Source organism: Choloepus didactylus, chromosome 20 (assembly GCF_015220235.1).
Source record: "Choloepus didactylus isolate mChoDid1 chromosome 20, mChoDid1.pri, whole genome shotgun sequence".
NCBI classification, from domain to species: Eukaryota; Metazoa; Chordata; class Mammalia; order Pilosa; family Megalonychidae; genus Choloepus; species Choloepus didactylus.
This window is the reverse complement of record NC_051326.1, coordinates 22,248,922-22,276,349: the sequence shown is the minus strand read 5'-3', so window position 1 is coordinate 22,276,349 and position 27,428 is coordinate 22,248,922. Positions and strand designations below refer to the sequence as shown.

The 27,428-nt window shown below is 44.9% G+C and overlaps 1 protein-coding gene and 1 long non-coding RNA gene across 5 annotated transcripts; one reads left to right on the top strand and one right to left on the bottom strand.

The window, feature by feature from the left end:
- Nucleotides 1–498: 498 nt before the first annotated feature.
- PLAT (plasminogen activator, tissue type) lies at nucleotides 499–23,025 on the top strand. Of its 3 annotated transcripts, none has more exons than XM_037812931.1 (14): nucleotides 499–654; nucleotides 11,489–11,586; nucleotides 12,510–12,552; nucleotides 13,263–13,400; nucleotides 14,330–14,440; nucleotides 15,295–15,469; nucleotides 15,597–15,688; nucleotides 16,748–16,922; nucleotides 17,470–17,555; nucleotides 18,915–19,110; nucleotides 19,224–19,360; nucleotides 19,540–19,680; nucleotides 20,634–20,800; nucleotides 22,099–23,025. In XM_037812931.1, exons 2-14 carry the CDS (start codon nucleotides 11,512–11,514, stop codon nucleotides 22,255–22,257), a joined length of 1,695 nt encoding a protein of 564 aa, XP_037668859.1. In that variant the 5' UTR covers nucleotides 499–654; nucleotides 11,489–11,511; the 3' UTR covers nucleotides 22,258–23,025. The 3 variants fall into 3 exon arrangements, with proteins under 3 accessions (XP_037668859.1, XP_037668861.1, XP_037668860.1); XM_037812932.1 differs by lacking the exon at nucleotides 499–654 and adding an exon at nucleotides 10,763–11,123; XM_037812933.1 differs by lacking the exon at nucleotides 14,330–14,440.
- LOC119516583 lies at nucleotides 13,936–20,186 on the bottom strand. Of its 2 annotated transcripts, XR_005213326.1 has the most exons (4): nucleotides 18,867–20,186; nucleotides 17,308–18,480; nucleotides 14,977–15,227; nucleotides 13,936–14,881 (listed from the first exon to the last, which is right to left on the bottom strand). It is a non-coding gene; the product is annotated as an uncharacterized LOC119516583 (long non-coding RNA). The 2 variants fall into 2 exon arrangements; XR_005213325.1 differs by having other exon boundaries at nucleotides 17,308–20,186.
- Nucleotides 23,026–27,428: the final 4,403 nt, after the last annotated feature.

Genomic DNA, 27,428 nt, shown 5'->3' with positions numbered 1-27,428 from the left:
GAGGTAGTTTCCATTGCAGGTGAGCAGGAGGCCAGCCCGGCCCTCCTTTGTTTACCGGCCCCCCTCTGCCCCGTGCTCCAACCATGTAATTTCCTCTGCCTGAATTGGTAGCCAGACCACCTTGTCCAGTCCTGCCAACCTCTGGTGTCCAGAGGAAGCAAAGTAACTGCTCTGGGTTCCAGAACACACCCTCCCCACCCCCCACCCCCCAGCCCCCACCACTACCACCACCAGCCTCTTTCTAGAGCGTGTTTATTTAAAATTGGAAAGACTTCTTTTCATGCAACTAGAATTCTAAAGAAGGATGATTCTTAAGGTCCCGTCCAACTCCCAAATTCCTGTGATTCGATGACATCAGGATCATGAATAATCGGGCTGGCCCAAAGCCAGGATTGGCTGTGCCGCTTCCATCATGAACTTCCTCCCCCTCTCCTTCGCAAAAACAGGCCCGCCCCTATTTGCCTCTCATTGCAGCCTGCCCACTGGGCATCCTCCCGCTGCAGGGAAACCTGCCCGCCCACGGCCACCGACCCACCCCCTGGCTTGAAATTTAAAGGAGGCCTGAGCTGTTCAGGGAGATTGGGGCCGAGATCCTGCAAGAGCCCAAGGGCTGAAAAGAAAGCCTCTGCAAGGGAAGGCCAGCAAGGAGCAGCGGTAGGTTGAATTCTGTGCTTTCCTGTCTGCCCGTCTCCCTCTCTCCCTCTTAGAAGTCTCTCAGGCAAACCGAGCCAGTGAAGGATCCTGAATGAAGGATTTGACCTTGCAATGCAGGCAAAAGGAGGTTCAGCTAGAATCCACTCCTAAAGGGAGATTTCCTTTTGTGTCTGCACGGAATCGGCATAGGCTGAAGTGCTTTGGAGGGACAAGGGGGTCAGCGGAAGACAGTGAGTGGGAGAGATGTGTTTCTTGGAGAAGTAGCAGAGTAAAGAAGAAAGTGAAAAGAATTACACAGAAGTGCTCTGAATAGACAATGGGAGCACCTTGTGACTAATGGGCAATAAATGTAAAACCAGCTGCCTCCGGGAGTGGCTGTCAGAGCCAGGACGGCCCTGGGGGTCGTCTGGACACCTCCCTTCTTCCATGAGCCTGTGGAGAAACTGAGGCTGGGCATAGGGGGGAAGGGCTGGGAAAGAGGAGGCAGCATTTCCTGGCCTTTCTACTCAGACGCCAGGGGAGAAAATGCCTCTGATCTCTCCCACCACCTTTATACTCCCACTTGGTCAGTTTTGTCCTCTGGCTTTCTGCCCAGTGCACATCGATCCAGTATGCAGGGCTCCTTAGGACTTTCCAACCGTAGGGGGAAAAACAAACATCCATGTCTTTTATTCTTAAAGCATTCTGCAGGAAGCATATCAAGACTTTCTAGATTTTCAGTTATTAGCTTTATTTTCTTAACCTCACAGAGAGGGAGGGAAGGAAGAAGGAAAGGAAGAAAACTGCTGAGTTCCCAGGTACCTAGTGACAAATGAAGTACAAAGAAGCATGTAACACTGATTTATCTGGTGGGCAACTTAAAACAATAGTGGTAGTCTCCTGCAGCTGATTGATGACAGAAAAAAATAATGGGTGTGTGTGTGTATGTATGTTTGCATTCCTGTGAAGAAATCCTCCAAATAGAACCGTTAGGTGGATTTCCCTCAAAAGGTGATTTCCTAGCGATTTTTGCCTGTAGGCAGGAAGACTCATCCTGGGGCGTAGACACTGACTTGGTCCAGAATCAATATATGACGGTCAGCGTTAGCTGCTGAGTGTTTCCTGAGACAGCAGACCCAGGCTTGTGGCACCAGCAGGGACACTGTGGATAGTGCAATATAAATGGCTCCATCCTCCCCCATCAATTTATTCTACTTAAAATGTCCTCAAAGATGCCAGTCTCGAATCTCTGGAACTTGTCAAGAGCAAATGGTAGCTGCCTTTTGCCCAAATGGCTCCAGGCTCCCCAAGACCTTCTCTGTTTCTTTTGTAATGCCTCGTATCAGATTCTTCCAGTGCCTATGCTCCCCTTAATTGCTTTGTCACAGGCTGGGATGTGTCAAGCTGTCAGGGAGGAGCCAAGGAACAGGAATAACCCTGTTATTAGTTTAGAAGTTCACTGAGGCAGGAGTTGGAGCTCTGGCTTTTATTTTCCCAGTGTCTTAACATGTTGAGGAACAGAGATGGTCAGTAAATTTCAAACTATTGGAACAAGTAGCTTAGGCAGACTTTGGTGGTGTGACTTAAAGCAAGCACAACCATCGAAGGCTTTTGTAAATTGGTGGTCGGGACCTTAAAGCATTTTGTAAAACTTGCTGCCTATGTGACTAACTTACCAACAGGAACTTTTCCCTTCATGGGGTTTTATGGCAACTTAGGGAGCTTTGGCTGGGATCATCCATTTGGAAGGAGAAGTGCCAGCTTCGGGACTACCCAAGAATCTGCAGGGAGTGAGGGTGTGCAGGTTATATTGGGACAGCTCTGGTGGCAACAAGCTCACAGACACTGGAAGTGAACATAGCTCCACTCCAAATTCAAAATCCATAAATTTCTTTGAGGTTTTAGTTGAAATGTTTGAGGTTTTAGTTGAAATGTTCAGTTTTCATTTGGTTATTTGGCATTATGCACCTGCGGCTCCAGAATAACATTTCTGTTTTCTGTGAGTGATTTTCAGCTCAGTTCTGATAAGTTGGTTAGGATGGACAAGGAGCAACAGAGTATTTCATTCTTTCTTTGGGCCATTTGCTTTGCGTGGAGAACATTTCTGTCCATATTTTAGGCTATAAACCCTATTTTAGTCAACTAGCTTCTAGAACCATGTTGTGGCTCTTAGATCAGACCAGGCAAAAGGGTGAGGATAGTTTAAACCAGGTAAAGGAGTGAGGGTGATATAATGTTAGATCTAGAAGGAATTTTAGAGATCATGTGCTGTGGTCCAAACTCAAGTTAAGCCACACGGTCTTCTATGATGGCTCAGTTTTTTATTTACATATAAAGACAGCACATTTTCTTAACAATATTTTGTGTATTTTATATTCTGTTATCCTCTTGGGAAAGTCTTCTGTAGAAGGGGGTAGAGGGGCAGATAAACCCAATTCTTGATCATATGAAAAACAGACCTATGATGGAAGTGAAAATGAACCAGATGCTGGGCACACAGTGGGCATTTCATAAATACAATTTTGAAGGGCTGACTCAGGCATCTTCTGACTTGATTGATCTTGATTGCCCAGGAAATGCTACTAGTTGATATTCCCATAGAACTAATATCGTTGGGTGTCCTTAGGGGCTCCTCAACTGCCAACCGTGCACTCAAATGACCTTGACTCAGAGGGTGACACTTGGCCAATGGGTCCACCTGAGGACTATGTGATGTTTCTGACATATATACTAGTGGCCTGGAGAGATTTGTTTGGGGATTGACCTAGAGAACCTGATTCTACCCGGAGCCTGCAAAGTGACTACTTCAAGGCTAAGCTAAACCCAGACACTGAGAACCATTTGTATTGAGAGTCTTTTCTGCTTATTATAGAGACACAAAAATGGCATTAACTTTACAACTAGGCAGTAGGAAATCCATACTGGACCCCTAATCTGGAGTGCTACAGAAAATGTTATTTAATTTTACTGAGCTGCAGTACTCAGCTATTTCTATTCAGAAAGCTCCACTTCAATAAACACGATACTCGGAAGTAAAAGCGGCAGTGAGAATAGTGCTAATTTTACTAGCCTCGTTACCTTGAGGCAGGGTTCAGCTGCAGCTGCCCAACAGCCGGTGCAGGGTGAGGAGGCCTCGTGGAAGGAACACAGAGTCTCGTTGTGGAAAGTGACAACTTCCCGACTTGAGCAGGTCAAGGGCTGGGCAACAACCTCCCAGGTAACTGAGTGTGTGTGAACTTGTTGGGTGGCTGAACCTGGCAAAGTGGTTGGAATGAATACTTGACTCTTTCTTTTAAATGTTAAAACAAAGACTTTTGCATCAACCTGTACTTTTACTTCAATAGCGCCCACTCTGGAAGGTTCTCGGTGTCTGGCCAACTCTCCCGTTAAGCCATTTACTGCCTCTATGAGACTTTGTAACATAGGAACCAGTGCCCTACCTTCATCTCGGCACTGGCTTGGGACCTTATGAGACCATGTCTCAAAGTTGTTTCTAAATGTTAAGGCCTTGCTTTTTTTTATTATTATTATTACACTGGGGTTATAGCATGTGTGCAAACTTTCAAAATAAGTGCATACTTAAAAACTTTAAAACAACAACAACAAAAACAACAACTCGGGGCTTCCAAACCATACTTCCTCCTAAGGACACCCTTGAAGAGAGAGCCTGGAGTGTGTGAATCATTCTCCTTTGCCCACCGAAAGGTATTTATGCTGAAGAGTAAGGATGCTGTGGCTCCTTCCTGCTACTACCCCAAATCCCAAGCAGTGGCCCGTCTTGGGGATGTGTTCTCTGAGGAACACTCATTCACTGCCTACTCCTATTTCTTGTTCAGTAAATGGCTCCTATTGTGTCAATTCCAGAAAACCTCTCCTTGACCAGCTCCCAGGTCTCAACAAAAGCGAACCAGGTACCTGTCTTCTACGGTTCTTCCTCCCCGCTCCACCCGCCATCTCTCTCCCGCGTATCACCGCACTGATTACACCGTACCGTGTTTGTCTAGTTATCCGTCTGTCCCTCTCCTAAACTCTGAGTCTTTTGAGGATAGAGGATACGTATCTTTATATCACTATAGCCTGTGCCTGGCACGCTGTTCATTGTCAATAAAAATTTGTTGAATACATAGAGTGAGTAAATCATTAGCTGTGAATTCAGGAAAGGAGGAAATTAGACTGAGCTGGGGCTTGAGGTCAAGGTGGATGGGGTGGAGGATGGTACCCGAGGAGGTTCTCAAGCCCCCTTCTTTGGAGATCTTTAAATGAGCAGTTTGAGGTCAGATGAGTTTCTTAATGGGGGGCAGGGCACAGGGGGCTGGCGGGGAAGAAAAACCTAGTAGCCAAGAATGAATAATCTAAAAGAGAAAGACTTCCCATTAACTTGATCTCCACTGGCTGTTCTTATTTTGTCTCATCCCCAAGAAAGTGTTTGCCATCCACAGAGAAAAAGGAGTTTTTCCCGTTGGCCTTTTTTTGGGGGGGGGGGGAGTGGAGAGAGCTCAAGGTTTTCTTACTGTTCTCATCTGATGTCTCATATTTTCAAACATCCATATGGTCTGCATCTGATGGGCTTCATCAATGGTGAGGGCCTGATCTCCCAGCTGTCTCAGCTACTAATTTCCACTTCTTCTGGGAACTAGAGTGATCCTGGCATGTGTGGTATAAATAGGCCTGGGAAAGGCAAATTAAAAATAGGATAAAGACATCACTCTATATTCAGGAAACAATGGCCACAATCAGTCCTGTCCTATGCACATAGATGAAGGGCATGAAATTTTTGTATCAATTGTAAAGAAACAATAGAATGGTGGCAAGTTATCACAAGATGTCTAGCCAATTTAGGAAACACTATTTGGTAGTAAACTCTGCAACATGAAGAGGTCCCTAGAGCTTGACAGCTCTCCTTGTCGGTTAAAAAATTTTGTGCTCTAATTACTGAAGGACCTTTATGATAATAACTACAATTAACATGTACTGTGTTCCAGGCATTGAGTAGGGGCTTCACCTGCTTTTTTCTCTAATCCACAGAACAATCCAGCCAGGTGGAAATGATTAACTCATTAGAAAAACAAGGAAACCGAGGCCCAGAGAGGCGGAGTTGCCCCCACACAACCTCTAAGTAGCAGAGGAGTTTGAAGTGAAGACTCCAGAGCCCCTGTTCCTCTTGAATACTAACTTTGAACCCTTTAAAATCCAGTTTTATGGGACGGTGAGAGCAGTGGGAAAAGCCTGTGATTTTGGATAGAAGAACTGGGTGTCCCGGGTGTCCCTGTGGGGCACGTCCCTTACGCTTTTTGAAGTTCCATACTCTCAGCTGTAAGAATAATGCCTTCAGTGATTTAATGTATGTAAAAGGGTTCTGTCAACTCCAACCCTGGTGAGGGGTAGGTACTCAAATACCTCTTGAGTAAGTGGCATTAAGCCATGCACAATTCCCAAAAATATGCTATAATGTGATGCTTTAATTTGAAGCCAGTAAATTGTGGATAAATTCACATCAGATAAGCTTCTGATCACCATTTCCCGATTCAAATGTGTTGAAATCTGGAGGTAGATTGAAGAATTATCAAATTATTGCGTATTTAATGACCCTGTTGTGATCTCTTGCTTTAGGGAGTGAAAGGAACATGAAGAATTACAACCATTGCTTAACAAGATACCCATTTAGATTAACATTAGATTTCAGGTTTTGTTTAGCTTCAGAATTTGGGGTTAACATTTTATTGCACTGACTAATTGAGTTTGCTTTTGCCAGCTGAGCTTTGTTTGTTTGGTTTTTCCCTCCGAAAGATCTAAGTTTATTAGGGAAGGGTTTCTTTTGTTCTTTTAGGATGAGACAGGATAAACTTTTATTTTCCTAGACCCACAACTAACTAGTTCCTCTGGATAACCAGGATTACCTGGGGGTAGGCATGTCGGGGTGTAGGGGAATGACAACTGAAAATTCTCAGTATAGATTTTCCTGTTATCAGGAGCCAGGGTAATTTCACTTAGCTTAGACGCTAGCCATATGCCTATATGTTAAAATGTTTTGGAAGGAATTCTGCTGAGTGGAGGTGCCTGGGTGGGGGGGAGGGTAGAGGAGGGGGCGCTGGTACCAGAAGAAGATTCTATTCTATTGTACATGACCAGTGAGATAAGAAGCAGACAGGACGATTTCCCCTCTCCCTCTCCTATCCCTTATTATAGAGTTCAAGGAGCGAGAAACTAAACATTTGGCACATAAAATATTACCTTTCTGAAAAGTTAAAAAGTGTCTACGTATGGTAGTTTTAGAAAGTGGTATTTATTCTGAGAGTGTGGCCTCTGATAGCAGCCTGTAGTAAGCAGGACCAGAACTTCCAGGCTAAAGGCTCTCGTCCCAAGGTCTCTCTCTGGCCTGGACAAAGGTGAGTGGCGGCAGCTCACCACACTTTTCAAGGCCTGGTACTTTCTCCCAACTCTTTTTGTCTCTTGTCCTGACTCTAGGGAAGTGCTTTTGCTATTCCAATGAGTTCTGATTATTTCTTCTCTAACTTCTTGGCATTCATTCTGAATCATGGCAGGGGTGGGATGGGGGTGGTGTTTGTTTAAAAGCTGTGTCATTTTAGGGCATCAGTGCCCTTGGGGATAGACTCTCTCAGATTTCCAGAAAGAAGCTTTGCAAAGCAATAATAACTTCAGAATTCACTTTATCAAAGATTGATGTAGCAAACCTTGCACATGGTGCAAAGTGTGATAATAGTATCAACTTATTCTTATTTTTCCCTTGCAATTTCCATTTCCCTCTAGCTTGGTCATGTTTCTGCCTTTTTCTAGTTGGCCAGAGTAGAAACTACAAGTCCTCAAGTGCAGTTACATCTGGGGCAATTGTACTGTTTGACCTAAAATCACAGAATTTGAGTGAGTGATTGGCTACATATGTATAGTCCCTTTATTGCAAATCACTTTCCCATAAAATATAAAAAATAGAACTATGGTATGTGGTTGCGTGTTTAAATAAAATGCCTATAACTATTTATAGTTGTTTACAGTTTACACAGCATGTGTACCCTATTATATCATTTGTTCTCACAACAACAGAAACCACAGCCCTGGAGGAAAGCTTGGAGAGTCCAGCCCACTTGCCTTGCATCCCTAGAAGGAAATTTTGTCTCAAAATGTAGAATTTCTTTGGAAGGGTAGCACATTAATTATTTTTTTTTTTAGTCATTTTACCTTGTATAAATGAGTTTATCAGTTCCTTTCCTGAGAGCAGAATTTTATGGGGGGTGGGGGTAGGTGGACGGAGAAGTTGGGAGGACAGTAGAGGGAGTAATATCTAGGAGGAAAAGAGTAATGAAAAGGTAAATATAAAGGTAGTAAAGATAACACTTGGCCCGCTTTCTCCCGGGTCCTTCCTCTAGCTGTCTTACTGCCACTCCAATGGCTCCCACCCATCCTAGATTCACACAGTTATTAACTGGTGCCCATCAATCAGCATTCCACCATGTCACCACTGCAGAAATGAATCCTGAGATTCTGGCTGGTGTGGTCATGGACTTCTCAGCCAAAATGGCACACATCCCTGGCTCTGCCAAACAGTACATTTCCCAGGAGAGGTAGCTTCTAGTGTGTTTCACCCCTCCCTGGTACCAAACCATTGTTCCTGTTTTCCCCTAGAACAGTCATCATTCACAGGGTGTTCAGAAGTGCCAGTAACAGAGTCACTCTGGTGCTACAGCCAGGACCAAACACAGCTTCCCACAAGGAAGGCCAGAGATGCTCTACAGGACATGCACACATGTTGGAAGCAGACAAGGCCACTGTGTACAGACGTGCAGGTTGTGTCCTGCATGAGGATGGCCTGCTGAGGGGAGAGGGGGAGGCTGCCAAAAGGGGTTGAAATCCAATCCATACTTTATTTGCCAAAGCACTTGTCCCCTGGCATGGGGCTGTGTCCATGTGGAGGTAAGAACTGTTTTTTCCCTAATTTGTACAGATTTTTTGTCAACTTGCCCAGCCCTGTGCCTGCAGAGCTCTATCTGCCAGAGTGGGTGCCTTTTGCAAATCTGTGTGTGCTAGGGTGGGCATGCTAGACCTGGGACTTCTGCTGCCCATCTCAGTACAGTGATGCTTTCGGTGATTTGGGGATTCCTGTCCAACACATGGTGGTTTTTCCTTTTTCTTTTTTTTTTCCCCTCACTTCCTTCTATTTTTTAAATTTTTTTTTCAGTTCCTTGGGGCTTCTGGGAAAGTGCTAAGTAGAACAAAAGGAAGAGAGCCCCCAAAAAAGAAGTAGGACTCTTAGCATTTATAAAATGAGACTTGGAAGGGTTTTTTTCTTATATTTATTCCCCAAATCTCATCTTCCACCCTGGCCTCACCATGAGCACATGGCACTTATCCCTTTGGTGGGAAACTCTGGTCTACAGATTCGACTGTCCTGGCCTGGGCCCCGCAGGCCCTGAGTCTGAATCCATGTTTCTGGTATTCACTTTGTTCTTTGTCCAGGCACTGCCCCCAGACTGCTACACCCACCTCTTTAGAAAGGCAAAACAAGGACACACTTTATCCTCCCTCTCTTCTTTCTCCCAGCCAATGGACTGCACTGCTTTTCTGCTGATGGGATGACTAATTTCTTTGTCATCCTCTTACCCCATATGGCCTGTCCAGCTGCTCTAATTGCCTCTGTTTTTGCAGCACGGTGGAGCTGTTGCTTTGCCTGCATGAGATTAATTTGCCCTGGATCCACTGAAGGTCCAGGATGGCCAAAAGGAGCCAAGGAAGATTAAGGACTGGGAAGAGAGAGACAAGTCTCTAAATCTCCCAGGAACAGAGAACAAAAATGGCTCCCTTCCTTTTTATGCTGATTCTTAAGTTGTAAAACGATTGAACATGATGCAGCTGTAGCAGTTTTACACCCAGCCCTAAGTTATACCCTTTCTCCTTATCAGATCTCACCACCACCACCCACCACCTGCTCTGGGAGGGAGCCTTCTGGAGAGGCAGGGAACGCAATGGTGTTAACCCTTCGTCTCTCACTTTGCAATTTTCCAGTATCTAGAATTGTGGTCTATTTAGGAGGACCATGAGTTCTTGAAATAAAACAGTAATTAGGGGGCATACAAAGTAATGACTGACCAGCCCCCTATGCTCAGGTGAATGAGTATATGGAAAGAGCTGTTTGGTTTGGTTTGCAAGGCAAAGAAGAGTTAAGGTCCTTGTTTGGTTGGTGGTTCATTTACTCATTCATTCATTGTTTCCTTCAGAATTCCTTCAAAAAGTCCTGAGCATTTAAAGCTAAGATACAATAACCCCTGTCCTCAAGGCTTGACCAAGGTAATAAAGGGTCAATCTATAACACCAAGAAGAAAGGGGGGGAAATAAATGTGACAAGATTTATTTTTAACGGGTCTAAGTAATGGGATAAAATTAAGAAGAGGAACTTAAAAGGAATTTGGGGAAATTTTGAGAAAGGGGAAATTTGAGGAAAGGCGAGAAAAAAGAAAATCTGGAGAAATTCCCTATGATCAGAAGATCCCGCAGCATGCTCCCATTTTGGATGGCCTCAACTCCTTAGTTCCTTTCTCTTCCATGACTGCGTGAAACCAATTGGTAGGAGTATAGCTGCCTCCTCCAAGTGAGAAAGGGACCCCCATCCCCTGCGGTGGAAGGGGACCTTGGCATGCCAAATTAAACGAAAGCCCAGATATTGCACTTGTTTCTTTCACGATGGTGCAGAGGTGTGTGCAGTTGACAAGTCTCCCTCTGGATCCAAGCCCTGTGTTTTCTTATTAGAATCACGTTGATCAGAGTCTCCTGCACGACTCGCTCACTTTCCACCCCCAGCCCTGTTCCCGGCCCCTGCTTGTCATCAGCTGCCCTGGAGGAATCAGTCAAGCATAAAACACCCTCCTCCCTGCCTCCCCCATTTTTTTTTTTTTTTAATCCTTGCCCTGGAGGGAGCTTGAGAATGTGAGGAGGAGGGGACTTCCAGCGGGGGTTTATGAAGAAACAAAGAAGGAGGCAGAGCCAGGCAGAGCCAGGCAAGGATAAAATCCTGGAAGCCTCTGAATCACTAGAGGGGCCCGAGCTCTCCTGGATCCTTTGGCTAAGGGGGAGGGGTGGGATCCAAGAGTTGTTGTGACTGAAGGGAAATGAGTCAAGGGAAGAAATGCCCTGCTTTAATTCTTGTGGATGAGGGAGTGAGAGGGCCTGCCAGACCACAAAATAACACCCCAGCCAACTAACCTACTTTCAGCTGCAGAGGGCAAGATCACTGGGGAAAGGCAAATGGAAACCAAGAATCTGGGATCCAGGAGGAGCTGAGCTTAATGACCAAAAACCAGATGGGTCCTCTCCCTCCTGCAAATGTGCACTTTGCAGGGCTTGTCACAGTCTATTAAAAGAGAGAGAGACAGACAGGCACATTCCAACAGAAGGCTGGCCTGGAGGGAGCCTTTCTTTTGTTGAACCAGCAACAGACATGGAAACAGGCTCTGTTACAAGTGGAGGAGCTGAGGCAATCTGAGGTAAGCTGCTTCTGTGATGTGCCGGCAGTCAAATCCCTATAGCTTCCCCTGAAAAAGTCCAAGAGAGGATGTTATCGCAGCTCCCTCCAGGCAACCCCAGGGCAGGAATTCTCTGCTTAGGAAACCAAACCTGGGTCCTGCAGGAGCTGGGCCACCAAGAGGTGCCAGAGACAGTCCTGCCCTTCAGCCCACAGAAATCTCTGTGCAAAATCATTTTCCAGACACTTGTCCTGGCATTTCCCATGGTGGCAGCTGATGCCGGAGGGCCCCCGCCATGCTGGAGTCACGGGTTCTTGAACTTGGCCGTACACTTGGAGCTCTCTCATCACGTGATTAAGCTTCTCTCCATCTCCCTCTTCTTCTAGAATTTGAGGGACACTGTGACGACATGATGAATAAAATGAAGAGAGGACTTCTGTGTCTCTGCCTGCTTTGTGGAGTCGTCTTCACTTTGCCCAGTCAGGTGGGTATCCTGTCCACCTCTGCATGTCCCACCCCTTGAGACTGCAGTGGTCCAGGTGCCCCTCAGTATAACCAAGAGTCTGTTTCCCAGCCCTGGGGGTGGGAATGGCATAAAGAGTGCAAAGAGAGGGGCAGCGTATCTACAGAAGGCACAGGCCCCGAATAGAGGACACCCAGGTTCCGTTCCCAGCATCGCTATCCCAGGCACTTACTTTGACTTGAGTAAAGTTCTTAGTTCCATCCCACTGCCCCTCACTGCCTTCTTTGGAGCTTTATGACTTTATGAATTAAGTCACAAAGTATTTATACAGGACAGTAGAAGCACTGTGAGTCTCAGAAGCAGGTGAACTGCCCCCTTGCTGCTTATTATTTAGAGGGAAGGAAGCTGTGTACACTCTGAACATTTCCAGTATTAAAGGGCAGCCTATAAGGCTAAATGAGCAACACCGGTGCAGCAGGATTTTAGAGAAGAGAGTCTGGGATGGCTCTATGGAGGAGACAGGAGTCCAGAAATCTGCTGTCCAATATGGTAACCACTAATTACAGGTGGCTATTTAAATGTAAAATTAATCAAAATGAAATGAAGTTTAAAATTCAGTTTATTAGTCATACTCACCATGTTTCAAGTGCTCGATAGCCACGTGTAACCAGTAGTTACTGTATTACTGTACTGGGCAGCACAGGTATAGAACATTTCCATGATGCAGAAAGTTCTTTTGCATAGTGCTCATCAGAAGGAGAGGAAGAATTAGACGAGAAGACAGGAAAAGAATATTCTACCTCGGGCGAGTTACTGTAAGGGGAACCTCAAGGCAGGTGACCTCTGATTGACGGGTTGATGGGTGGTCTTGTGGTTTGACCGACCTTGATTCTTGAGTGACCCAGCATTTGCTGATCCTCCCTCCACCCCTGGTTTCTTTGCAGGAAATCCACAGCCGATTCAGAAGAGGAGCCAGATCATACAGAGGTAAGGTGAGGCAGAGGTGGCAGGGGCTGGGCGAGGCAGGAGGCAGGGTTAGGGTTTAGGATGAGTGAAGACGCTTTAGGCTCCAGTGGGGGGGATTTATCTTCTACCTGTGATTTGTTTACTCAAGCTATGTGAAGATGGGATCATGCATTATTTACAAGGAGCCTATATTACTTCCTTAATTAATTAAAATTCAAGATTTTTAAAAGTTGGCATTCTGGTTTGCAAAAAGAAAGAGAGAGAAGGAGGGAAAGAGAATAGTAATGGAGATACGTCAACTATTTTCTTTATGTTAAAACTAATGAAAGTAGCACATTTTCTGCATTATTCTCAGAGCTGCTCTGAAAGTAATTTGGGGAGCAGAAATAAATCATTTCAGAGTGGTAATATTCATGTGGATGTTAAATTCTGGTGGGCAGTTATATAGATATGTTTATTCAGGACTAATTAAAAATGGAAAATTAGGGTATTACTTAATAAATGTCTTTCAATAGAGACATTCAAACGGGCTGATCAGAGGAAAACCAATGAAAGGGGTTTGGGGGGGAGCAAAATATTAGGTATTTGTTGTTTACTAGCTGAGAGCAAGAAAGGATAACGGATGGATTAAATTGGAAGCAAGTGAGGGATTTTTCTTAGTAGGGCCAGGAAGTGGCAAGTCATTTTTCTGCGAGCTGTGCTCTGAAGGGACAGCCTGTCTCTCGTTACAGTGACCTGCAGAGATGAGAAGACGCAGATGGTGTACCTGCAGCATGAGTCGTGGCTGCGCCCCGGGCTCAGGAGCAGCCGGGTGGAGTACTGCTGGTGCAACAGCGGCAGGTCGCAGTGCCACACGGTCCCCGTCAAAGGTACGTATCCAAACTCAAGCTGAGGCTTCCAACTTCCGGAGTCTAGTCTCATAGGCCCAAACCCTGTCTTTCGTGGTTTCCAGCATCTTCAAACGGAGATTCCAGGGATGCTCTGTGTTCTGGTTTGCTAATGCTGCCCTTTTGCAAAACACCAGAAATGGATTGGCTTTTATAAAGGGTGTTTATTTGGTTACACAGTTACAGTCTTAAGGCCATAAAGTGTCTTTCACTGGAGAAAGGACTTTGGCCTCTGGAAAACCTCTGTTAGCAGGGAAGGCATGTGGCTGGCGTCCACTTGCTCCCAGGCTGTGTTTCAAAATGGTGTTCTCCAAAACGTTGCTCTTGGGGCATGTTGTTCTCTTTTAGCTGCAGTTGCTCTTCAAAATGTCACTCTCAGTTGCTCTGAGGTCCTTCTGTCTGTGAACTCCTTTATATAACTCCAGTGATCCAATTAACACCCACCCTGAATGGGCAGAGTAACACCTCCATGGAAATTATCCAATCAAACATTTCACTCACAGTTGATTGAGTCACATCTCCATGGAAACACTCAAAGGATTCCAATCTAATCAACACTAACGCATCTGCCCCCACAAGATTGCATCAAAGAACATGGCTTTTGGCGGAACATAATATATCCAAACTAGCACATTTGCCCCTGGCAGAGGCGAAGGTGCAGAACAAACACGGACACTGTGTGTCCTTAGGTCAGTGCCTTCCCTGGCCGAGCCTCAGTTTCCTTATTTGTATAATGGAGATAATAAAAGAACCTGCTTTGTAGTTTGCTGCAAGGATTAAATGAGCTAGTTTTTGTAAACCTCTTAGAGGAGTGAATGGCATATAGAAAGCACTCTTGACATTTTAACTGTTATATTATTCTTGGAGCAGCTCTGAAAGTAATTAAGGGTTCCCTTGTTTATACTTGACAGGTTGCAGTGAACCAAGGTGCTTCAATGGGGGCACGTGCTGGCAGGCTCTGTACTTCTCCGATTTCGTCTGCCAGTGCCCTGAAGGATTTATTGGGAAAAGCTGTGAAATAGGTGAGAGGGCAGCTGGGCAGGTGGGACGGTGAGAGAGACGGACTGCGATCCCAGCTCCCAAATCTGCCCAGAAAAGAAAGGAAGCATATGGAGGCAGGGGCAAAGGTCGGGGCTGGGAAAGATCACCCAAGAATCAGCTGAAAACTTACAGTTTTCTGGGCTGCTCAAGCAAATGCCATGCAATGGGTTGGTGTAAACAATGGGAACATATTAGCTCATGGTTTTGAGGCCAGGAAAAGTCCCAAAGTACAAGCCATCATCAGGGTGATGCTTTCTTCCTGAAGACTGGTGTTCTGAGGCCAGCTGCCCCTGATCCTGGGCTCCTCTGTCACATGGCCATGCACATGACAGCCTCTCCTGGCCTCTCCTTTATCTTCTGTGTACCATTGACCTTCAGCCTATTATTTCCCCGGCTCTCTCTCTCTGTGTCTGAATTACATTCTGTTTATAAAAGACAAAGTAAGAGGATTAAGACCCATCTTGATTGAGGTGGCCACACCTTAACTGAAGGAACCTCATCAAAATGTTCTACTTACAGTGGGTCCACACCCACAGGAATGGATTGAGTTTAAGAACATGTTTTTCTGGGGTACATACAGCTCCAAACCACCACAGAGACCAGAGCGCTGAGCCCAACAGGCAGATCCGTAGGTGCGAATCAGAAATCCAGCTCTACCCCAGCCAGCTGGGCAGGCCCAGGCACCTGCTTTACCTCCTGACTTCCAGTAGCTCCAGCAGCCAGCCTGCCTTATCGGTTGGTGGGCTGACAGGGACAGCTGTGAGACCCCTATGAAAAGCCAAATAAAAGGGGGGGATTCACATATGTGACGCCATGTGTTCTTGCTTTAAACCAGATGCCAGTGCCACATGCTACAAGGACCAGGGTATCACTTACCGGGGCACCTGGAGCACGGCGGAAAGCGGGGCCGAGTGCACCAACTGGAACAGCAGCGCACTGACCCTGAAGCCCTACAACGGGCGGAGGCAGGATGCCCGCAAGCTGGGCCTGGGCAACCACAACTACTGCAGGTGAGAGGGACGCCTTTCCCGCCGGGTGTGAAGCTGCTACAGCGAGGGAAGAGGCCCGTGCTGCTTGGGTCCGGGAGGGAAGGCTCTGCCTCTGACCTCCCTGGGCCCTCCCCGGCTGATGTTTCAGAAACCCTGATGGAGACTTGAAGCCTTGGTGCTATGTCTTTAAGATGGGAACATACACCACTGAGTTCTGCAGCACGCCATCCTGCTCCAACAGTAAGTGGCAGCCCCCCAACCTCAACCTTCCTCTGTAGGGTCCCCTGGGAGAGAGGGTCTGGGAGGACAAGACTGACAGTCTTTCTAGAACTGAGCAGAGAAAGGAGCATGTCAGAAGTTAATCATCTTGTTTGTAGAAGGAAGACAAATGTGAAACTCAGGTGCTTGTCCAGGCTTGGCCTCTAAGAAGCTGTTAGCCCTCAAGCTGATCTCTTCACCACCCTGACCCTCAGTTTCCTCATCTACACAGAGAGGATGGGTCAGGATCAGTGGTTTCCAGCCCTCCTGAGATTGAATGAACCCTATTTCGATGGATGGGCCTATTTTATGATCTCTCTCTTTCTCTTTAAAGACTTTGTAATGTGAATATTTTTCCAAATTGAAAAAATACTGTTACAAAAAGGTACTGTGAATTCATTGGTGCTTTCACAAGTAACTAGGTTATTTATCACAATGGTATGAAAAATACTTTTTTAAAGTTTTAAAGAAAAATAATCTACATTTGGTCTAAAGGTAATGCTAATATACCTGTGAATTCCAGAACTCTTTATAGTAACTCTAAAGCATGCTCCTCATCCCCCAGAATCTGGTCTAAATTGGGACTCAGTGGTCTAGAGTATCTTAAAGGTCCCTTTGAATTATGATATTTACTATACTTTGTTGATTTCAATGGGGAGAGAAGAGGGCAGAACAGGACAAATGGGTAAAAATAGGCGGCACTCTCAGGCTCATGGCCTGAACCCCTCCCCAAGCCCATAGCACTCACCACTAATTGAACCCAACACCCTTTCCTGCTGACCTTGGATATACCCTCAGAATCTCTCTGAACACAGTGATCTATGAAGGCCAGCTGATGGACATTGGCACACGAGATGAACTCCATCTGCCATGCCCATGTCAAGAGCTTAAAGAAAGAGAGAAAAGGGGAGGTGGTGGTATCACACCCTTCTCAGTGCTAGATTGGCCTTTAACCTCCCTGGCCAGCACCTCCACTTTAGCCCCTGCAGCAAGATGTGATTTCATTAGTTTTGATTCAGTTTGATATTTCTTTTGTTCCAGGAGAAAACGGAGACTGCTACTCTGGAAGAGGGTTGGCATACCGGGGCACCCACAGCCTCACCACATCTGGTGCCTCTTGCCTCCAGTGGAATTCTGTGAAACTGATAGGCAAGATTTATACGGCACAGAAGAGCAATGCCCAGGCCCTGGGCTTGGGCAAACATAATTACTGCCGGTAAGTAGTGCTGGGGCTGAGGGACTCCTGGGCATATGTCTGGGGCCGAGGGCAGGTTTGGGGCATGGGTTGGGAGAAGATTTGGTGCCTGAAGTTACATGAAAGACCCCGTAGGTAGGAAGGAAGGCAACATGGATATTACTAGACCATCATCTTCATTTGCCAGAGTAGGGTGTAGCCGTTTTCCTATGAGAATCCCAAGTTAGAGGCTCTGTCTCGTAGCCATTGAGTCTGCAACCTTTCCAGTCTCACGTGACACCTTTAGTTCAATGAATTGTAAGAGTTCCCTTACAGAATAGCTCACAATGCCTCCCAATATCCCTGTGAAATTGGACTGCTATACAACCGATAGAAAAATGTAGTTAAAGAGAAGTTATTTACTTACGGTGGGCATCTGTGACAGAGCCAAGTCTTGAACTCAGGGTCCGCCCTCCCAGTTCAGTTATTGCCGTTGGCCTCCTGAGCCTCCTTCCCCTCTTCCATGTCCTGTGATTTACTGTCTGGAGAAATTAAGCATCCGAAACCCTTACACTTCCTTATCCTCTAGAAATCCAGATGGGGATGCCAAGCCCTGGTGCCATGTGCAGAAGGACGGCAAGTTGACCTGGGAGTTCTGCGACGTGCCGCAGTGCTGTAAGAGCTGGCTCCTGGCCACTTTCCTTTGTCCACTCTCACTTCTTGACCATTTCCTCTGCCACTTTCTGTGTCCTCACAGCCGTCCGGGTCAGACAGGATAGCTGCCAAGTCTTCCAGGAAGGCCAGACTTGGTGGGGAAAGGGGCTTCCATGACTCGAGCAATGGTGGGGCAGCAACACTCGTGGGCAGGTGTTCATTTTCCACCCACGTGGGGGAGGGGTGAGGAGGAGGAGGCAAAAAGAAAGAAATGAACAGCGTGGGCTCTCCACAGTAGGCTCTAAACTTATATCTCTAGATGTGTTTATGATGATGGTGGTGGTGGTAGGGTGAACATGGGGAGGGGGAGGATATATTGCTTATTAGTTAACAAAGTGCTTTCACAGCATTTCCCCAACACTGTGGTGAGAGGAAGTCTTCCTATTTCCATTTGACTGATTAGGAAATGACCTCTCAGAAGTCGTGTGGCCTTGCCAGGGCTCACTGGGCTCCTGAGGAGTTGAGCTGGGGCTTGATTCCACATCCCACACCTCTTGGGAGTGTACTGCTACCCTGATTGCTTCTGACTTTCTCATTAAACCCATTTAAGACAGGGCACCCAGGTGAGCAATAGGGGTGTGGGAAACAGAAAATTTAGGTGTTGCAAACAAATGAGGCTTTAGCTTGAAAATTGTCTGAGAATCGATTATGACTTAGGTCCTGTAAACACATAGATCGGCCACAATGATCTACCAAACAAACTACCAAACTACCGATTAACTCACAACCAAACAAACTAACCAAACAAACTACTGATTAACTCACAACCAAGGAGATTTGTAGTAAATCCTCAGCGAGTGGTGTCAGCAAACATGCTCAGAGGCTCCTGGGAAGAAAACTTCATAAGGAGGTAGGATTTCACCTGGGCCTTGAAGGATGAGTAAGACTGAGGAGATAAGAAAGAAATGGGGTAGATATTCCCCAGGAGGAAACTGCAAGGGGTTTCGGTAGTCTGCTTCTTGATTTCTTAATCAGGAATTGGCAAGAGGAAAAACTAGAGGCAGAGAAGCAGAGCAGAGAGATGGCCAGCTTTGGAGTCGATCAGACCTGGGTTCAAATCCAGGTGCCATCGTGAACGTGGGCAACATGTCTCAACCTCTCTGACGCTCAGTGTTTTGAGGGTTAAAGATAATGTATGTAGAGTAGTGAGCTGTGCTTTTTATTACCATGGAGACTGTTATGTCACTCTGATTAACCTGTAGAAGTGTAGAAAGGCCACAGAAACTCAGGGTTCCAAGAGAAGACACCGACATGGGTGTTCAAGGGCCTTACCTCAGGCCTGCAGATCTGATCTCCGTTCTCTCTCCTGACCTCTCCCAGCCACCTGTGGCCTGAGACAGTACAAGCAGCCTCAGTTTCGCATTAAAGGAGGGCTCTTTGCGGACATCGCCTCTCATCCCTGGCAGGCCGCCATCTTTGTCAAGAACAGGAGGTCACCTGAAGAGAGGTTTCTGTGTGGAGGGATACTGATCAGCTCCTGCTGGGTCCTGTCTGCTGCTCACTGCTTCCTGGACAGGTAGGGGTTTTGGGGAATCCAAGAGCTTATCTCCTCTCTAGAGCCTTGAAACCAGGTGTGTCCATTAGAGGAACAGTGACAACAAGCTCAATGCTCTAATGTTTTTTCATTAGGTTTCCTCCCCACCACGTCAAAGTGGTCTTGGGCAGAACATACCGGGTGGTCCCTGGAGAGGAGGAGCAGACATTTGAAGTAGAAAAATATATTGTCCATAAGGAATTCGATGATGACACGTACAACAATGACATTGGTAAGGGGCCATTATTCTCTCTGCAACAGTTCAAGTCTCCCCAGATCACCACACACACCACATTTGCATACACACACCTCTTCTTCCAAACCCTCCCTCCCTCCCTCCCTCATGGCTCCTGCAAAATGAGAAACAACTCTTCACACAGGACTTATGCACCTCCTTGCTCTCCCTCCCAGCCCTGCTGCAGCTGAAATCGGATTCACTATCCTGTGCCCAGGAGAGCAACGCTGTCGCCACTGTCTGTCTGCCTGAGGCTGACTTGCAGCTACCTGACTGGACAGAATGTGAGGCTTCTGGCTACGGCAAGCATGAAGCATGTAAGTGGAAGGAAGCCTTGGCCCCATCCTGTCTGTCTGCAGGACAGCAGGACATGCAGTGGTTGACCGGACAGAGGAAAAAATGGTCACGAGAACTGAGTTCTAGCCCTGTTTCGGGCACTAACTCTGCCTAAATGTAGGCAAGTTCCCTGCCTCCCTGTAGCGTGTGAATGCGTCATCCACCTTTCCTACCTCCCAGGGCCACTGTACAGGTCAAGGAAGTTCTGGAGAGTACAAGTGCTTTAAGAAATTTAAGATTTAAAGAAGGTTCTGTATAAGAAGCCCAGTAGGGTGGTTAAGGGTGTGGGTTCTTGTACTCGGGTCGTGTAGACTTGAGGTTACATCCTAGATCAGTGCCTTGCCAGCTGTGTAAACTTGGTTGGGTTTCTTTTTGTTTTAAACTGTTCCAAGCCTGTTTCCTCATGGGTAAACAGGAATAAAAATACCTGCCTAATTAGCTTATGAGAATTATATGAGATAATATTAGATTAAACCCGTAGTTCTCAACCAGGGATGATTTTGCTTGACCCACCCACCCCCGTCCCACTCCCACCCCATTCCCAACCCTGGAGACATTTGGCAATGTCTGGAGACATTTTTGGTTGGCCCAACTCGTGGTGGCTTCTATCTAGGGAATAGAAGCCAGGGATGCTGCTAAACATCCTACAATACACAGGACAGCCCCTCACCCCCACCCCCCAAAAAAGGATTTTCTGGTCTAAAATGCCAGTAGCGCTGCTTGAGAAACCCAGGGTTAAACGCTATAAAATTGCGGCTTTTTGCAAGTCAAAACAATCAAATATTGGCTGTTTCTTAGGATTCAACCTAATATGTGTAAAAAGCTTGGTAAATGTTAGCTATTAATGGAAAAATTGGCTTTCTCCCAATTTCCCAAAAGGTTTACAAATAACTTTCCCCAGAGTCATGAGATTTTTTTCCCCTTCTCTTTTCAGCTTCTCCTTTCTATTCTGAGCGGCTAAAAGAGGCTCATGTCAGACTGTACCCATCTAGCCGCTGCACATCCCAGCATCTGTTTAATAGAACCATCACAAACAATATGCTGTGTGCCGGAGACACCCGAAGTGGAGGGAACCAAGCAAACCTGCACGACGCCTGCCATGTAAGCAAAACTCTCTTTCCACACTCTCAGCCCAGCCAAGGGTAAAAATGCCCCTTGGTCAACAGGTTTTCAACCAAGAAAAAGAGACACAGCCAGAATGGAAAGATTTCATCTCGGTGAGGCCCCAGGGATTCTAGATGAAGCCCTCAGAGAATGAAACAATTGGAGAAAGATCAAAGTTACTCAAATTTAAGAAATCTCAACGGCAGGAAATTTCCCCAGTGTCTGCACAGGAAACTCCACCTGGTACAGGATTTCCCGTGAGCCCAAGACATTAATTGACGATTGAAGTGATGGATACAGCAACACAAATTAAGAAATTCTTGACTTCTGTAGATGCTAGATGATTGGAGCCTGTTTTGTAAATGGGGGAAGGAGGAAAGGCAGCTTACTGGGAAGTGGGATATAGATGCTTTGAGAGAAATAATTTTTTAAATCCCTGAGACCCTGGGATATCTAACCATTTCAGATTCTCTGTGTAGGCGTCTTTATCAGAGTTAGTACTTACATTTCATGATAACAAGATACGGGGCCCTGGGGGGAGTCCATTCTGCTGATATTAGGACCTAATTACAGCCAAGGAACTGTTAGTGAGCAGACATATTAATGACCATAGCGTGCCCACCCCATTAGGGGCTGGGGATTAGAGGGGAGGGGACATGAAGAAAAGTAAGGCTTTGTGGGCTGGCCTTATAAGTAGATCATATCATTATTTATTTTCTTGATTCCATGACAGTGTTTGGTCTTTTTGTGAGTGGTTTGTTCAGGAACCTCAACCATACCACCTAGCTCAACAATCATGAAAAGGTTGTATGCAAAGTGAGGCCATTATCAGTAAGCCTCAAGTTAAAAACAAAAACAAAAAAAATCATTGTAATTCAATATAACAGCTAACAATTGCCAAGAGTTTTACTAGATGCCATACATTGTTCTGAGGCTTTTGCTTGCAGTCTCCCAATTACTCCAGATAACCTTTTAGGTAGTTAGTGATATCCTTACATTACAGATAAGAAAAGTGAAGCACAGTTAACCTAAGACCACATGGCTAGGAAGAAGGAGCGTTCAATCCAGAGATTTTTGAGGCCTAAAATATATGAGCAATTATCTCAATTGTACTTAATTTTACATGTGTAGATACAATCTACTTCTCCAGAGGAGCAAAATAATTCAGGTAAAAATTTCAGTCTCTGAACCAAGTGCTTGAAGAATACAATATTGATGCTACAAATATTAATCCTAACTTCTCCCCAGAGATTCTGCATTTTTTGCAGACAACTAACCTGCCCTCTCTTTTGCAGGGTGACTCAGGAGGCCCCTTGGTCTGCATGAAGGACAACCGCATGACTTTGGTTGGAATCATCAGTTGGGGCCTTGGCTGTGGACAGAAAGATGTTCCAGGTATATACACCAAGGTCACTAATTACCTAGACTGGATTCGAGACAATATGCGACCATGACCAAGAAGACCCAACCCCGGATAGCAAATGATATCCCTCCTTCTTCCTTTTCAGAAGCCACACTGCAAAGCTTTCTCTATAAACCATCAAGAGAAGTGGGAGGAGAACTGGTGTGAGAGGGCAGAGTATATATTTCCACAAATACTTCCCATGTTGGAAGTTTTCAGGAGTGAGGGTCTGATTTCAGAACTATTCTGTCAGACAGGAGAGCAGATAAATAAATGCCACCCCCACGCCCCCAGGAATGCCACCCTCTGGGGCAGAAGAGAGGTAGCACAAAAACCCACCTCCTAGTCAGTCAATGTGAGCAGCTTTGGAAATGGGACCACAAAGAGAAAGCGCATCTCAACAGTGAAAAAGAACTAGATCCTTCAGGAAAGAAGGATTGCATTAGAAATAGAATGTATACAGTTGGGAGAAAACCCAACAGGGCCTCCCATTAAGAGATGGTCTGGCTGGCCAGATGGGATGTTTCTCTCAGAAACATCATGTTCCTCAAAACCATCCTTTAAATCAAAGATTCTCCTTTCCCTTTCCTCCACTCCAAAGCTCCTGGAAGATACTCGTTACTTTTGTGTACAGTGTAAATCTTTCTTCTTTATAAACTTTATAACAGGCCAGGAGGATTGTATCACTTTAATAATAGATGAAATATGATTTAGCATATTTATGACTATCAGTCCATTTTAGTTCTTACTGTTGCCATGACCCTGTATTATACTGTACTGAAATAATAAATTGATATATTTTTCACATTTTTTTTCCAAATCAGAGTGGAATGATTGTGTTACACATGCAGTATCATGCTATTCAGGTTCACATTTTTTGAAATCATTTGAAATATGTCTTCATTCATTCAGCATACACTGAATACTTGTTGCATACAAGGCAATGTGCTAGTGGCTATGGACAGTAAAATGGGGGAAGAAAGTCTCAGTTTGACAGGGAAAATAAGGTATTTATAGAAATAACAAGGTAGAAAGTGATGTGGACCACAAAATGACAGAGAGAAATTTTTACTGGAATTCATTTGCAGGAGGGATTAGGGAATCTGATAGAGAAAAGAATTAGTTGGGCTTTCAAAAAAAATGGGCAAAAAGTTACCCAACTGAGACCAAGGGAAGAGATGTTTATTTGGTGCAGGATCTATCTTTTCTAAACTAGGTAACTTCTACAATCAGTTTGTTCAAACACTATAATTACATGGAACTTTGAATAGGAAGTGAGATATGGTAGGTTTGTATAGGTTAGAGTGAAATAGTGACACATCCCAAAGTAATTTTGGCAGAGAATAAAAACATATATGCAGGGTCCCCCTGAGGAGCTGGGGGAAAAGGCAGAGAGGTTGGGCTTCCTCACCTGGATTGTTGCTGATGTTCTCACAAACATTGAGGACTGACAGTTTGGTATGCCAAGCCCTCTGTCTTGGGGCTTGCCCTTATGAAGCTCGTTGCTGCAAAGGAGAGGCTAAACCTGCTTATAACTGTGCCTAAGAGTTGCCCCATAAGTACCTCTTTGTTGCTCAGATGTGGCCCTCTCTCTCTAACTAAGCCACCTTGGGGGGTGATCTTGCTGCCCTTCCCCCTACGTGGGACCTGACTCCCAGGGGTGTAAATCTCCCTGGCAACACAGGATATGACTCCCTGGAATGAATCTGGACCCAGTACTGTGGGATTGAGAACATCTTGAGCAAAAGGGGGATACAAAATGAAATGAAATAAAGTTTCAGTGGCTGAGTTTTCAAACGGAGTCAAGAGGTCACTCTGGTGGACATTCTTATGCACTATATAGATAACCCTTTTTAGGTTTTAATGTATTGGAATAGCTAGAAGTAAATACCTGAAACTACCGAACTACAACCCAGTAGCCTTGACTCTTGAAGACGATTGTATAACAATGTAGCTTATAAGGGGTGACAGTGTGATTGAGAAAACCTTGTGGATCACACTCCCTTTATCCAGTGTATGGATGGATGAGTAGAAAAATTAGGAAAAAACTAGATGAAAAATACGGTGGGATTGGGGGGATGATTTGGGTGTCCTTTTTTACTTTTACTTTTTATTCTGCTTCTTTCTGATGTAAGGAAAATGTTCAAAAATAGATTGAAGTGATTAATGCACAACTATATGATGGTACTATGAACAGTTGATTGTACACCATGGATGACTGTATGGTATGTGAATATATCTCAATAAAACTGAATTTAATTTTTAAAACATGGGCGAGACTTGGACTGGTAGAGAGGTGGGGGAAAGGCATTCTTGAGGCAAGGAATTTCACTGCATGAAAATATAAATACCTGGAGGTCAAAAAACAACAGAAAATATAGAAGGGAATGAGTATAATTTGTTTGATGCAAACCTCATGAAGAGAGATGTAGATTGGGATTTTTTTTTTAATTTTTTTATTTTAAATCTTCATTTTATTGAGATATATTCACATACCATGCAGTCACACAAAACAAATCGTACATTCGATTGTTCACAGTACCATTACATAGTTGTAAATTCATCACCTAAACCAATCCCTGACACCTTCATTAGCACACACACAAAAATAACAAGAATAATAATTAAAGTGAAAAAGAGCAATTAAAGTAAAAAAGAATACTGGGTGCCTTTGTTTGTTTGTTTCCTTCCCCTATTTTTCTACTCATCCATCCATAAACGAGACAAAGTGGAGTGTGGTCCTTATGGCTTTCCCAATCCCATTGTCACCCCTCATAAGCTACATTTTTATACAATTGTCTTCAAGATTCATGGGTTTTGGGTTGTAGTTTGATAGTTTCAGGTATCCACCACCAGCTACCCCAATTCTTTAGAACCTAAAAAGGGTTGTCTAAATTGTGCGTAAGAGTGCTCACCAGAGTGAACTCTCGGCTGCTTTTGGAATCTCTCTGCCACTGAAGCTTAGATTGGGATTTTGAATATGGAGGACTTCGATTGCTAAACTGAGTTCTGACTTAATTCTGTAGGCAATGGGGAGCCACTGAGATTTTTGCTTAAAGAAGTGATGACCTGCGTATGCCTTAGCAAAGTAACCAAGTGGTGATAGGAAGGCAACGGTTCAGAGTAAGGAGACCCCTCGGGCAGCAGCTGCAATAGGATAAGGGAGAGGAGATAAGGAAGGAGACCCTAAGCATGACTTTGCCAACACAGCAACGTCCCAAGTTCAGACTAGAAGTTAGTATTTGGGTCACCCCCTCTCCCCCCAATTCTATTTTGGTTTTCTGTTCAGAAATAATTTGCTTCCAGACCAGTCCACGTAAGTTTGTTACTTAAATGATGCTGCTTTCTGTCTCTCAGACTATTTTCCTACTACTCTGAGATGCAAGCCACCCTCCCAGCTGCTGCCTTGCGGTGTTGTGTATCACTGACACTGCAGATTCAGGAATAAATCTGATGATGCGACACCTGCTGATGGGTACACGCTGACACATTTTTTATTTTGGAGAGGAGAAAATGTGGCCATGGTGGTCTCTCTTGAGATTTTGTTTAGAACTGCTCAGTTTAAAGGTTCCTGGAAGAAAGGCAGTGGAAATTCACCAAAAAAAGACACGCTCTAAAGCCCAAGGCTTCATTCAGAAACAAAACAAAACAAAAAATTCCCCTGACATACTGAAGTGCTTAAGTCCCTAAGCCAGTTAAAAATATGCAAATCACAGAAACTCAAGTCACAGATAGTTTGACTTGAGACTGCTAGCTTACAAGAGCCCCTGTACGAGTGACAGATTCAATTTTAGATAGACGTGTGTCTTAGCCAGGAAAATATTGCTCAAGAAAAACAATAGGGCAAGAATCCCCAGCCACTGCTGCACCTCTCTGGCAGCAATTCCGTCTGCTGCCTCCCCTCCCCCTTGCATACAAGCTTTTCTTCAGACTGTTGAGTTTTAATGAAAGGAACTGAAGCAGTAAGGCCCCCTGGGATGGAAATGCAAAGTTAAAGCCCCCAGCATTCCTGAGTGGAGTCCTGGAAACCAACCGAGTAGACAGATAAAGACGCCCAAAAGAGGTCACTGAGTTCCAGGGCAGAGTCCCAGCTGCGGAGGATGCAGTCTTTTGAATTACAATAAAACATGCTCAAAGAGAAACACATCATTACCCAGTGTGTATTAGGAAATTCGGGATAAACTATCCAGAATTTGTCAGAAGGGAATGAATTAAGGGGAAGTTAAATAGTACTCCCTCACTATCCCCAGCTGGTTAGTCAAACAAACAGATGCTTACAGACCCAAAGAACAAGAAAGACTCTCAGGTAATTGTGCAACTAGTTTTAATGGGTAATAACTAGAAGGACTCAGATGATTGAAAAGGCTGTCTTCCTGGAGCCCTAATCATAAGTCAAAAAGACAGTCATAAACTTTTAGTTCCACATTTAATCTCGAAAGCCAAAGAATTAGTTAATTCCTAGTACACAGGATCTTGGGGATGTTTAAGAGTTTCAAATTAAACTTCCTTTAAAAGATTCTAACAATTAAAAGCAAACAAAAATAAGTCTCATTGCTGGCACTGAGTCACCACCTGCTGGACGTAGAGGCCAGTACAAGTATTTTAACAAATTTTCCTGGTCACATCACAATGCTACCCAAACATTCAGACCAAGAGAAAAGAGATATTAATGAGGGCTAAGATGGAAAAATACGATGGAATACTAATAAACACTAAACTCTTATGCTTAATAAATTGAAGTACTAAAGTTTCTTCATGGCCATGAAAGGTTTACTGAAGAATAGTAGTACAGATACGGGATGCCAATCAGTGTCCACACGTTACACAGACTCCCAGCGGCTTATCTTCTAAGAAATCTCTACTGCAATAAAAGATGTCGAGCACTTCGAAGCCCTGTTGCGTGCCTGAAATAGCCACCCAGAGAAGCAGGCCAAGAGGATGGGAAAGCACTAGAATACACATCAGCAGCTTTAATGGCTTTGACTTTTGTAGACCAGGGAAAATTTTGTTTGACCTGGACCTTAGTTTTCATGACCTTAAAATGACACTGACACCAGCTTCTGCTACCTTCCAGAGATGACCAGAGAATCAATCAAAATATATACATGGCCTTTGATCTCCTGGTTGAAGAGCACAAAAGTAGAAAGATCCCACTGAGTTGATAAACTTTTAATTAACTGCTTCTACTGAAGCCTGCATGGCATAATATTGTTATTGGCTCCA

Bases quoted from the DNA above. Each gene is read 5' to 3' on its own strand.
- PLAT (XM_037812931.1), top strand. From the start codon at position 11,512: ATGATGAATAAAATGAAGAGAGGACTTCTGTGTCTCTGCCTGCTTTGT. The intron at 17,556-18,914 runs GTAAGAGCTGGC...GACCTCTCCCAG, and splicing joins CTGCGACGTGCCGCAGTGCT to CCACCTGTGGCCTGAGACAG. The intron at 20,801-22,098 runs GTAAGCAAAACT...TCTCTTTTGCAG, and splicing joins ACCTGCACGACGCCTGCCAT to GGTGACTCAGGAGGCCCCTT.